This window comes from Thermobia domestica, chromosome 15, assembly GCF_964235325.1.
Source record: "Thermobia domestica chromosome 15, izTheDome1.hap1.1, whole genome shotgun sequence".
Taxonomy (NCBI): Eukaryota; Metazoa; Arthropoda; class Insecta; order Zygentoma; family Lepismatidae; genus Thermobia; species Thermobia domestica.
Genome location: NC_137468.1, coordinates 122,334,379 through 122,347,166, shown reverse-complemented (window position 1 = coordinate 122,347,166; position 12,788 = coordinate 122,334,379). Strand labels below are relative to the sequence as shown.

Below are 12,788 nucleotides of genomic sequence, written 5' to 3'. Positions count from 1 at the left end.
GAGTAGACAATCGTCAGTCATCTTGATCTAGTGGATGAGCAGCTGAAAAACAAGTCTTGATCGAAAAACATTATAAAAACATTTTTTTTTTTAAGTTTTACCATCATTAGTAATTTTTTTTTATGTAATTGAACCACACCGAGCTGCAAAAAAGTGCTAGAATAATAGTATTAAAACGATTTATTTTACTTTGCCATTGCAAACTCTTCTTTCTTTGTTATAAACAGGGTCCAATGTCACAACATACCATAAAACATGTCTGTATAGAAACTTAGGTTAGGTTAGATTGTATTATAAAGTTTCGTGTTATGTTCAGACTGTAGTTAGGATAGATAAGTTCAGATTAAGTGAAAATAGTCTAAAATGATTTACAAAATATAAAATTTACACGTTTTGCATTGTCATTAAGCATGTTTGATTTAATTTTGATCTTCAGGTCTTCACAGGCACTGCAGACATCGACCTAAGGTCTGCCAAATCGGTAACCAAAGTTTTTTCTTGAAATATTCCAAGTAAAACTCATACTTTATTACATTCTTCAAGTCAGAAAATTTTTCTATGAAAAGTTCATGCATTTTTGCCACATTAAGTTGAGCATCGACATATGTGACTGATGTAGACGTATAGTGTGCAACATATTTAGGAAATGAAACCATATGTTCATGTATTTTAACTAAATGTGAGACTGGAATAGCATTAGAACGGTGTTCGTGTTTATCTCTCATGTCAATGGGGAATTTCCCACAAGCCAACATCTTTGTCAACCTAATGACAACTTTGTGTGACACAGTATGAAGGCTTATGTAAGCAGTACCCAAACTTCAACTCTGTTTGTACCTTTCATGGCAATGTACTTGAAAGAAGACTCGTGTTGCTTTGAGTTTTCATTTGATGGCCTGTGCCTTGCAACCTCATGCCTCTCAATTAGGTTCATTATTAATGTGTCCTGCTCGTAGGTCTGCCACTATATAGGTTTTAATAATGTTCTTCTTTTCTTCAATAGAGAAACTATCCATGTATTTTTTCCGACACAGTTTGGGCCGGTTGTTTTGGCTGGAACAAGAACGCCTGCTGAAGTAACAAACTCTTCACCTCGATGCCTTACTAACTTTTCCATCTCCCGTTCATGTTTTTCTTTGTTAAGTCTACCCATTTTACGGCTTGGTTCCAGGCCCGTAGCCAGCCCAAAATTTTAGGGGGGGGGCGGTAGAAGTTAGGGGGCCCGACCCAATCATATTATATTTCATCATCAAATTATAGTCATTTGTAAGCCTACCGTAAAACTTTTAGGGGGGGCCAGCCAAAGTTTAGGGCGCCGGCCCCCTAGCCCCCCGTTGATACGGGCCTGCTTGGTTCACCACTGTCACTGTCTCTGACATTGTTACTAGGTTAAAACAAAGAAACACTAATAAACTTCACGACATTACTTTTCGCAATGATCTTCACTTTCCACTTTAAACATAACCAACATGGCCTTAAACAACAGCTCACCTGCTGTCGTAACGCATGATTGAGCACTAGCGCTGTGGTGGGTGCTTCCAGCACTAGCGAGGTTATGAGTAAAAGAAGGGACATATTCCTGGAATCTGTTCCTTCTTCAACTCAATCGCATCTATAAATTTTTGGCAAGCTCATTTGCAGTAGTGAAATATGTTTCTTTCTCTGCTCAATGGTTGTAGATACGTCCAAAGAAGAAAATGGCTATCTCAGTTTAATTTGTGATATTTTTGGAATGTGTACCTTTTTTCAACTCACCCATTCAATTTTAAAATCATCTTCCATTTTTACATGAATGAAAAAAAAAAATCTCAGCTGGAGTGCTATTCACCTCTTGGAACCCGAAAACTATGAATTCGACACGAATATCTTTCGTATTCTATTACTTTTACATATCACCTCTTCCCCTCCTAGAAATGGTTTCAGTTTCCTACTACTACAGTACATTTTTCAGATGGTAATTTATGCTTATACTAAATCCGTTTGAAATTCATCCAGGAGTCCCTGTTGCATTGTACGGTCTATTGAACGTTTCTTTCTTGAGTCAAAAATTTCTAAAGACACAAATATATTACAGTAACAATAGAATATTGTATTACCACCCGACTGTCGTCGTTGTGCTAAGTTTATGATATGACGTAGGGAAATGAGTTAAATTGCAGTTTTAAGGTTTAATATCAAAGGTGAAACATCGCAAGTTAAAGAAAAGCACGTATGTAATAACAAATTTCATATTTGAAAATAATTTCGGCTGAAACTAGCTGCGACTACATTTAATTCAAAATTGAATTTCTTGAATGCATAGTAAAACGAAGCTAAAAGGAGAAAATAACGGTGGGGATTCGAACCTAGGACCATCCACGTAGGAGTCCCTTACACTAACCATTCACTTAACACACCATGACACAAACCTGCTCTTTTTAAGTTTAGATTCACATCCAAGTAACACTCTCAAGCGCTTTTTCTTTTCTTTCCCTTTTTTCTTTCTTTCTTTCTTTCTTTCTTTTTTTTCTTTTTTTTTTTTTTTTGTAAGCTTATTCTTTTCAAAAGTCTGTTTGCGACGATTTGTTTCATTTTTGCAAAAAGTGATTTATATCTAAGTATTTCGCAGTACTTTGTCAGACGGTTCTATCAAACATAACTCAATTAACACCGTAGTAACAAACTTTTACTGTCTTAAAAAGTGTTCCTGAACAAGGAAAATCCATCATGTACCCTGTAACTAGCTACAAGAGGGCTGCGTTCAATGTGACGCACCGAGTCAACTTTTGGAATATTCCATTCTATGAGTTTCGCAACGTAGCTAGAGGAAAAGTATATAAAAGGCTGTGTAGACTTCTCCGTTTCTGAATGGATGAAGTCATGGTTCGATAACTTAGAGGTTCGTGGTTCGAAACCCGTCTCGGAAGCTTAAGGTTTTTTAAATTCTTAATTTCCCAGATCTTAAGATATTTCTTTCCCTTCGCACTTATCTTATGCCCTGAAAAGAATTCTCCACATTAATTCGACAACTGTCTGATGTGATTCTCATAGTTCGGAAACTTTCCTTCTTCTGGTTCACAAAATCACAAATATTATCATAATATGGATGCTGTCCGATCATTTTTTCTCCAATATTGAATTAGTATATGTAAATCATCCCTCTCTGTCTCCATATTTGAATTTCTCTCCCTCGATGTCGTCCACTATGAACACACGGCCTGCGATCAAACCTTCGACTTTTGAAACCAAATGTCTGCGCTCTAGCAATGTGCTACCTTACTCTATTGGTTTGTTTCTATTTTAGATTTTGTTTGGGCGAAGGGGGGGGGGGTTATCGACATAACAGTATCACTTTTCATATCACTGTTTTACCATACATTTAATCATCAACATGTGTTTATCAAACTCAATGGAGGGGGAATTATACCTTCCTGTCTGGTCAAAAGACGCCTTGGAACATTTGTTTGCAATTACTGGGAAACAAAGTGAAATTAATCATTGAATAACACTCATTTCTGTCAGCAGATTTCGAAGCTCTGCGCCCATATTACAGACTTCGGGAAGCAGAAAACCTACTGCTCTGATTGACAATTTCCATATATTTCACAAGCACTCATCCTAGCATATGATATGATACCTGTATGCAGTCTTTGAAGAAGAGAAAGGATGCAAATAAAGGTGTTTATGAAGCTATGGGAACATTTTGTGACTTTTTTTATATTCAGGCTCTACAAAGGCATTTCAGAACAAATGAATGAAAGAGACAGTTTTAGAGATAAAGCTTGTAAACACGGTTCTTGATTCTTCCATTTGAATGGAAAGAGTATATTACTTTACACAGATTGCTTTAGACAAGGAGAGGAGAGTGGGTGGATGTTGGATTGAATACCAGCAGCAGTAGTCGAGCGAGACGTGTGTTTCTGAATGCGGCACCAGAGTCTGTCAGTAACTTAGACTTAAAGTTTTTATAACATTTTCTATGTCGTGTAAAGGTTAAAATTCTGAACCTTTCTCTAGCATCAGTTAAAGTTTTTGTAACATTTTCTATGTCGTGTAAAGGTTAAAATTCTGAACCTTTTTGTAGCATCAGACATTTCCAATATTATATCTTTCGCTGTTTGGAGAAACAAAAGTCAATTATAGTACAACTACAAGACTTTCTGCGCAAATATTCCTTATGGCATTCGTTGTACACAAAAATCTGATATACACAGTATGGTAGATATCAGGGTTGTTTTGTTTAAAACAAAATGTTTAAAACTTGTTTTAAACAATCGACCTTGTTTAAAAAAAATTATATACGTTTTAAACATTTTGTTTTAAACACGTGTATTTTTTAAAACTAGTTTTCAACATATGTTTATTTTTATGTTATTTTATTTTTGTAAAAAATCTGCTGGACAAAGAAAATTGTCAAAAACTGCTCCCCATTCAGAAGACTATTTTCTTTCCATGTGAATGTTTTGATATCTCGTGGCTACAACAGGTCAAGGTGATAACCTAGAATTTATTTTCTCTTCGTTTTCCCCTTGTTTTTAACGTTTATTGTATTGTTTAAATGCTTATAGTTAACTTGTGGGAAAGTGTCATAGTCGAAGGTTGGACTACTTGTAGAACAGATATTAGAAAAATAAATAAATTTTTCTCCATTCTAAATTTTCTTAAAAACTTTAAACCTGGCATAGCTTGAATGAAGGGACCAGGCGAGAAAGCGCAAAGTACGGCAGTCACCCGCGTAACTAACCATTAAAGCGTGATACTTATTGTCATAACATTGCCGAACGTCAGTGAGGATCCTGGGACAATACTTGATCTACATTTGTTCGTCTGTCTGTATGTATGTACCACTGTAATCATTCAAACTAAACAAACTAATTTTATGCGTTTCGAACAAACTTGGGTTGCAGGATAAATTTGGCTCCAACTTAGTTTTTAAAAAATATTTCTATATATGGGACATTCAGAGCACAAGGGATCCAAGTCCATTTTTTAGAAAGATTCGCTTCTGCTCAGCAAACGTAGTATCTTCGTAGTCAAGAGTCCGAAGTAAATGAAACAAAAACCACGTGAAAGGGCGTGGGCTGGAGTTGAATAGGAAATGGCTAGACAAGGGCGCAGAAGGAACGGTGGAACAGGAGGGCTAATTTCCCCCTTCTTGCCCATAAATTTAAGATATTAACATTATATCGTGTACGCTGCCAGCGTAGGAATGATTAACAAGTCAAACTCCGAATGCCATAGTCAATGATACATAATTACGTTAAATAAATACAGAGTGTGTCAAAAAGAATACACCGACGAAAAACGTGATATCCTACGAACCTGAAATGAAAGAAAGAAAAACTACGTGACAAAGTGCAATCTAGAGTTTCATATGAGTGCCGCTAGAGAGGGGTGGAGGGTGTCCGTTTAGAGGCCATCCGCCTCCTTCCTGAATTTCCGATTTTGAGAGCAGTAATGCAGATTTAGAAACCTTTTGCTGAGCCAAGTCTAATAGAAGAAAATCTGAAGTCCTCACACCGAATAAATACGGATTTTGATCAGTTGTAATCCATTTCCATTGGTCGTAGAGAGCTATATGTCTATATTGCTCTCCTGTATATTTTTGGCCCAAGGATTTCAAAGATGGCTCTACTTTCGAGTTTCAGCCCTTCTTAAAATTCTGGAAATTGGACCTAAGCAAATTTCCAGTTTTGATCATCTGTATTTCCTTCATATTTATTCGGTGTAAGGACGTCAATCTTGTTCTGTTGGACTTTGCTTATGAAAAGATTTCTAAAACTGCCTAAAACTTTACTTAATCTACCTAAAAAGCTTATTACAACGAACAAGCTCGAGTCACCGTCAAGTGGGTGTAATAAAAGGGCTCGAGACATGAAATAAGTTGAGAATTACTAATCTATACTGAAATATTCTGTACCTAACACAGTGTAGTCTTAGCCAGGACAAAATAAATGAAAATATCGGTTGCAAGTAAAGAGCAAGAAGTTTGAACAAATAAGTTAGTACATGATTTTGAGATGTATCTTTAAAAGTATGTTTCAAACTGATCAAAATGTTTAAAACGTGTTTATTGTGTGTGTGTGTGTGTTTCAAAACATGTTTAAAACACTTTACACATCTTTTTCGTGTTTTTAAACACATGTTTTCTTCTTTTTTTTAATGTTTTTTTCCAGCCCTGGTAGATATCAGAATAACATCTAAAGTAATCCCAAGCGCCATCTTGGATATACAAAAAACAAACCTAAAAGACATGAACTTACTCTGTAGTATTCCCAATGTTTCGGTTCATATCCTTGTGGTATTTCCTTTAACTGAGCTGGTCCAATGAATATGTTAGCATACAGAATTATGCCCATTACTGGGATCAAGCCAAGCATAGCATAAAAATGTACTAGATCTTTAAATTTGTGCCACTGCCACCGAGTTGCTGTTATTAACATGACACGATCATGGCCACCACCTCCCATGTTTCTCACTTCAGCTGAAAGAAAAGTAAATAAATAAATAAAATTATGTGAAATCTGAAATTTACATTGGCTTGTTTTCTTATGATCGCCACAGAAATCCATATATATATACAGCGGAACCTCTGAATAACGGACACCAATGGGACGAATTTTTGTCCGTTATTGAGAGGTGTCCGTTACAGAGAGGTTACAGAAATTTAATTTCTCACAACGGTAATTGTGTGCTGTAATACACAGTAAATACATTGTATATGAAAGTAAGTACGTAAAATTCAATATGAAAATACTCTACTTAATATGTAATTTAAGTTACTGGGAGGGATGAAGGAGAAAGTCAATTCTGTTAAATAATATTATTGCTGAAGAATGTGTTAATATATTCGTATACCGGTACTGCAAGAAATAATGCGTGTATGTTGATTTTCTTAAGTACATGTCATCACCCTGGAAGCGTTTCTCATTTATTTCAAATTCTAGGAACCTTCTCAAAAGATGAGTTAGGAACCAGCTAATCGGCTAAACTCTTTTGTTTAGAGAAAAAAGCACACTTTTTCCTCTACAAGGGTAACAAAACTCATTAGCAAGTGTCCTCTGAGAATCCTCAGTACGGTTGCGGAAGAAACATGTGTGTGTGTGTGTATACTGGCATCATATTTTCGTTGGCGGAATGGATGAAAAGTCGTATAAGAGTGCATAGGTTTATTGACCCAGCCCAAATCACAAAGAATATCCTCTTAGAAAAAGTGAAAAGGAAGCCGTGAAAACTCCAACCCAGACTTGTTCCAGTATCATAAGTAAAAGAAAAATGTTGCTTTTCAAAAAGATAAAGAGGAAATATTGCTCGTTGAAAATGTTATTCTAAAACAATGTTTGTTTTGTTATCTATGAAATTGTCGAGAAAGATGCAAGGTCCAGAGGCAAAAGGACTAAGTTTGTTGGGGAAGGGAAGATAGTTCGCGTAGAATTCTTGACCATATGACTGACCCTGCATGACTGTTATCGCATATTGAAGGTTTTCTAAGATTTTAAACAGAAAGTAGTTTATTGCGGGCAGGAAAAAACAAAGAAAAAGAAAAAATCAAGTTCAGCTTGAAGCTCTTCTGTCTGATGGTTCACCAGTTCGAGACTCATGATAGATACGCTTGTGAGGAATAATATATCTCAGAGCCGAGAATAATTCCTGTTCGTTATGAAGACTGTCCGCGTCCGTATCTGAGAGTGTCCGTAAAAGGGAGGGTTTTGTTCCATAAGGGAACATGTATTTTTGCCGGACAAAAAAATGTGTCCGTGTTAAGGGAGAGGGAGGTTTCACTATATATATATATATATAAACGAATACATCCACCAATTTCAAATGGAATTTATAAATAATTTACAAAGAGTGAAAAAGTGATTTTGACGGGACCGGGACTCGAAGCCGGGTGAAGGTCCCGGTCCCGTCAAATCACTTTTTCATTTTTTTGTAAGTTACTGAATTCATACCTACAGAGGATTTGATGTGTGAAAATAAGTTTAAATCGGTTGTTTCCTTTCATTAATATATATAATTTTTAAATGTCTAACATCTATGAACTACAGGCTAAAGAAACGAGAGTACCCTAACAACTCCCATGAATACGATGGCATTTCTGAAACGTTCAAATGGAAAATTTCGGTGAGAAAAAAATAATCCCTGATTTTTCATGGCTTCCAGACGAACATAGACAATTTTTCGGACTATATTTTTGTGAAATTAAAGAAATGCCGTGCTGTGCATTAATGACCTATGCTTACAAACTTCACAACGTTCTAACATAGTTGCTATCTATAGTTTTTAATATTCCAGCATTTGTTGGTGTGCAAAATTTAAAGACGAAAGTAAGTTTCGCATACTGTGTCACTCCCAAGTGATACAGATTGGTGAAACTTGGACCACAGATTGGTGAATCTTGGAAGAAGAGGAAACTTTATGTTTCTTCAAAGAATACCAATATGGATTGAAGTTTTTACTCTTGACCTTGACGCACAGGTTCGTCTCTTTTCTTTCCTGAATGAGGACAAACATATGACAACCCAAGGAACATACCTCCCTTTCCCCTTCACTCGACCCTTAGAGAACAAGAGCTTTGTTCCAAACCAGAACTCCCCCTACAGTCAGACCAGCAGAAACAGATGAGATGGCAATAGACTTTTTTTTTTTTTTTTAACAACTTCCTGCAAGCTTCAAATGTATTGGTTCCACCACAACCCAAGGTTTCCGAGTTTTCACGATATACAACGGAAGAAATGAACGAACATGCGTTGCTTGCATCTCCGATGGAATCAAAGTATTCATGTTAGAAAGGAACGACTCGTTCCATGGAGTCGTTCCTTTTTATGAGTTCTTCTAGTGAACGGAATCAAAGGAGTCGATTCCATAAAAGGAATCAAACTTCCCATCTCTAGCTCATATGCGAATGATGCGCTGTGTTGAGAGCGCAGGTTCAGCTAGTCTATCTATAAAATGCTACAATAGCAACAAAAGCGCCTGAGCTCCAACCTATAACTTTTGATTTCAAACCTTTGATTTGCGGTTATTAGTGATTTCACGTATATAACAAAGACAAATATTTTAAAGTATGTGTACTTTAAATAACTCACTTAAAGAGATGTTTTCCATAAAGTTTATCCTTTTAAATTATTGTTCAAAGCCTTTGCATTTTAATAAGTCTTCTCCAAAAGCAATGCAAATGAACTGTGCTGCCACCTTTGGAGTTCTTTTAAACTATTTCTGGAAGTTCATATGTTTGTGGCTAATCTTTTCGACAATGAGATCTCGGAAACAACAGGCTCTAGAAATACGCCGTTTTCACTGATCGATTGCTTTTTTTTGCGTAGATTGTCCAGTTGTAATTGAATATTTAAAAAACATGGCCACTATTTCTTTATTACACTTTTACGGGTACACTGGAAATGTTGAAATTAAAAAACAAAAACTAAAGCACCACATCCTACGCATTATACATTCCAACACCACAATGTTGTATATAAAGGTTGTATATGTATCAGGCGTTTGTTTCATGGTCAAATAATAATGATAAAGAAAGGAGAACAATTTCTTCAGTCTAAGATGAATCTTTATTTTTGGAGTGTTTTGCCCAATGAACACCATATATAACTGACATTATAATTAATGTACATGTAATGTATTTGCTTATTAAATACTGCATGCAAGAAGGAAGAAAACTGGTCATACATGAATTAGAAACTCCAACCGGAAGTAGGCTCAAATCTTGCAAACGCTGAGAGATATTGAGAAAAAAATAATCGAAAAATCTCCCCTTTATGATGCCCCTTGCCGATTTTTTTTATTATTATTATCAAGACGTCTTTCACTTGTGTCTGTAAAGGGACATGTATAGATGTTGTGAGGAATGAGGAGGAGATTTATGCTCATATGCGAATGATGCGCTGTGTAGAGAGCGCAGGTTCAGCTAGTTATCTTATGTTTGTCCCCACAGAAAAGTTTGTCTCCAATCCTTTCGACAATGAGATCTAGAAATCCACAAGTGCTAGAAACGCGCCGGTTTCACTGGTCGATTCCAAATTTTGTGTAAATTGTCTAGTTCTAATTGAATATTTAAAAAAAGAAACAGGGTCGTTAGTTCTTTATACATTTTAGGGGTACACTGGAAGTATTGAAATTTTTTAAAAAGTAAAGCATCATACCCTACGAGTTACATATTCCCAGGGTGCCCACTTACCTGGAAAACCGGGAAAAGTCAGGGAAATTTTTAATTCTGGAAAAGTCAAGGAATTTTGATGAAAAACCGGGAATTTTTACTGTGGGGAAAATTTACGTTCTGCTGTATTCCTAGCCATCTAGCCGGTTTATTTATATACAAAGTAGCTTTGGTCGCTGGGGGCTTCGCCTTCAGATCTCTCCTTCGTTCCGGGTTTCGTTTATCTAGCTCTGCTGCTTTGGGCTGCGCATACTTTCTTCATATTCTTTTGCCATTTAGTGCTACCCATGAATTGAGCTGGAGCGAAATCGGGACCATTTTGTAATTAACACACTTGTTTTGTTCTATGGCTGCTCGATTTCCAGAATTCGCTCGGGGCTGCGTCCCTGCATCCTGTTTTGGTAGTAACGTGATTAATATAAAGGCTGAACGGTAGTTGAGTATTTCTGCCGGAAGAGTTCCGAATGTGTGTCGAATTCCACAAAATGTGTGGAATTTTGGTTAATGCGTGTATTTCTATGTGGAATCAAAAACTGTGTGGATTTCACTAGCATTTGTACTCAGTGGCGGCAGTACTTTTTATGACACACGATTAATTGGCCATGCTTTTTACAGATATTTGACCTTTTGACCACCAATTTGAAGTAATGGCATTCCTCCCCCCTAGTTTTTACACCCAATTCCGCTACTGCATGTACTACTGTTCTAAAAAAAAAAAAAAAAAAATCAGCTACAACAAAATTTTCTGATTTCTTAAAAGCACATTTTATTAGTACTCATTTACTTCAGTTCCGTTGTTTTGTTACACAATATTTCCTATCTATGTCGACCTGTTCCCGGTTGCGTAACCACCGCACGCCACTGCTGGCAGGACAAAATCTTTGGGACTCGGGCCTACCTAAAGTTGTTAATGCCGGCTTTCTAGACCGAAGTCCGCTACTTCTTAATACAGGTAGCTCTATAATTGTCCTCTCCATACTCTCTGGGCCAACACCAAAACTTTTTAGTGTCCACAGGAAATAGAACCCGGGACTACGTGCATCGTACGCACATGCGCTAACCATCCGGTTCAGTATATATATATATATATATATATGTACGTTAGCTACGCCTCATCGATGTGTGCTTGTGTGAAATTGTGTGGTATTTAAACGTGCTACGCCTGTATTTTGGACCTTGTGATCCGGCAGCTGGATTTAGGAGGTTGAGGATTAAGAAGGTAAGTAAAGATAGATTATGCATATGCAGTTATTAAAAAATATATGAAGCATTAAGAGCTATTTCAGAATACATACGAATCACGATTGTACTGTTTTATGTTTGCGTGTGAGAGGGGGATCACACGTCGTGTGGCTTGTAATTTTGGCCTGTAACAACAGCGAAAAACAGCGAAATTATAAATTTATCTATTTTTATTTATCTTTTATTTTTATTTGTTTATTTATTTATTTTTTTGTTTGTGTTCAGCTTTGTGAGTACTTTGAATTGTTAGTAATGAAAACACGTAACTTTATAGAGCCATAGAGGTGTGTCTACTGAATTTTTGTGATACACTGTTTGCAATAGGGATGTAGATATTCCTAACTATTCTTTCATGTAGCCCTGTGTGACCATTAAAGACGGTATCTTTTAGTTACGTGCAAGGGGGTTGGGTATTAATAAAATACATAATTCCTCATGATATTTATGACCATGGGCGTCCACAGAGGGGGTCGAAGGGTCAGTTGGAAAATTGCATAGGTTAATAATAATTTCTATAATAGGAAGATATGCTCTCAAATTAAAAGTTTATACATATTAAGGAAGCTTGTATTCTCCCCCCCCCCCCTGGGAAATTTTCTGTGGACGCCTTTGTTCGTGACTGATGTATAGTACTGTTCAATTACAACATAGTGAAATATATGCTGAACTAGTGATGACGGGTTCGTAGCATGGAAATTTCATATTTCCATGAAAAATAGTCAAAGGTCCACAGAATACGTATCCAAAATTTCAATATGATACCTTGAAAACTAAGGTCGCAAAAAATTCGTGAAAATCTCCTAAAGAAAAAATGCGATTTTACGCTTCCGCGCCCCTTCCCCTTGTTTTGCGCCGCCAAGTTGACGGTCTGCGAAAAACCTGTGTGAGCAGTGTTGAATTTAGAAACTTTTCTCCGGGGGGGGGGGGGGATAATGCTGGATGAATATGTTGGAGAAAATCATACCAGTATTAACACCTTGTGAATTTTCTCATGTGTCTTCGGGGGGAGGGAATTTTTATCTCCGGGGCACCCCAGAATTCAACACTGCATGTGGGATGATCTTTGCTCATTCTGTGAATGAACAATAAGAAAAACCAACTTATCGCTCGTGTATGAGCTGTATAGGAGTTTTAAAACAACACTGAAATAAAAGTATACTAACAGTTTCTAAAGGCCTGTACGTCAGTATAATAGGCCCAATTTCAAATATAAAATATCTTTATTTTAAACGATTTCGGTCTAAATTCAGTATATCTGCACATAACTACTCATTTCTAATTCAGTATGGTTATATTTTAATTCATTTTACATTATAAAATAATGTTTAACTGAAAGTTTCAATTTTCTGTTTTCAACAATGGAATTATTGCTTGCCAACAATATATGTTGTTAGAT

The 12,788-nt window shown here is 36.4% G+C and overlaps 1 protein-coding gene across 1 annotated transcript in view; it reads right to left on the bottom strand.

The window, feature by feature from the left end:
• Positions 1 to 12,788, bottom strand: part of ND-SGDH (NADH dehydrogenase (ubiquinone) SGDH subunit) — a 97,254-nt gene that overhangs the window by 65,524 nt on the left and 18,942 nt on the right. Inside the window, exon 2 of the mRNA XM_081740104.1 lies at positions 6,243 to 6,463. Within this exon, the coding sequence (XP_081596230.1) occupies positions 6,243 to 6,463 (221 nt within the window). The remainder of the gene's footprint in view (positions 1 to 6,242; positions 6,464 to 12,788) is intronic.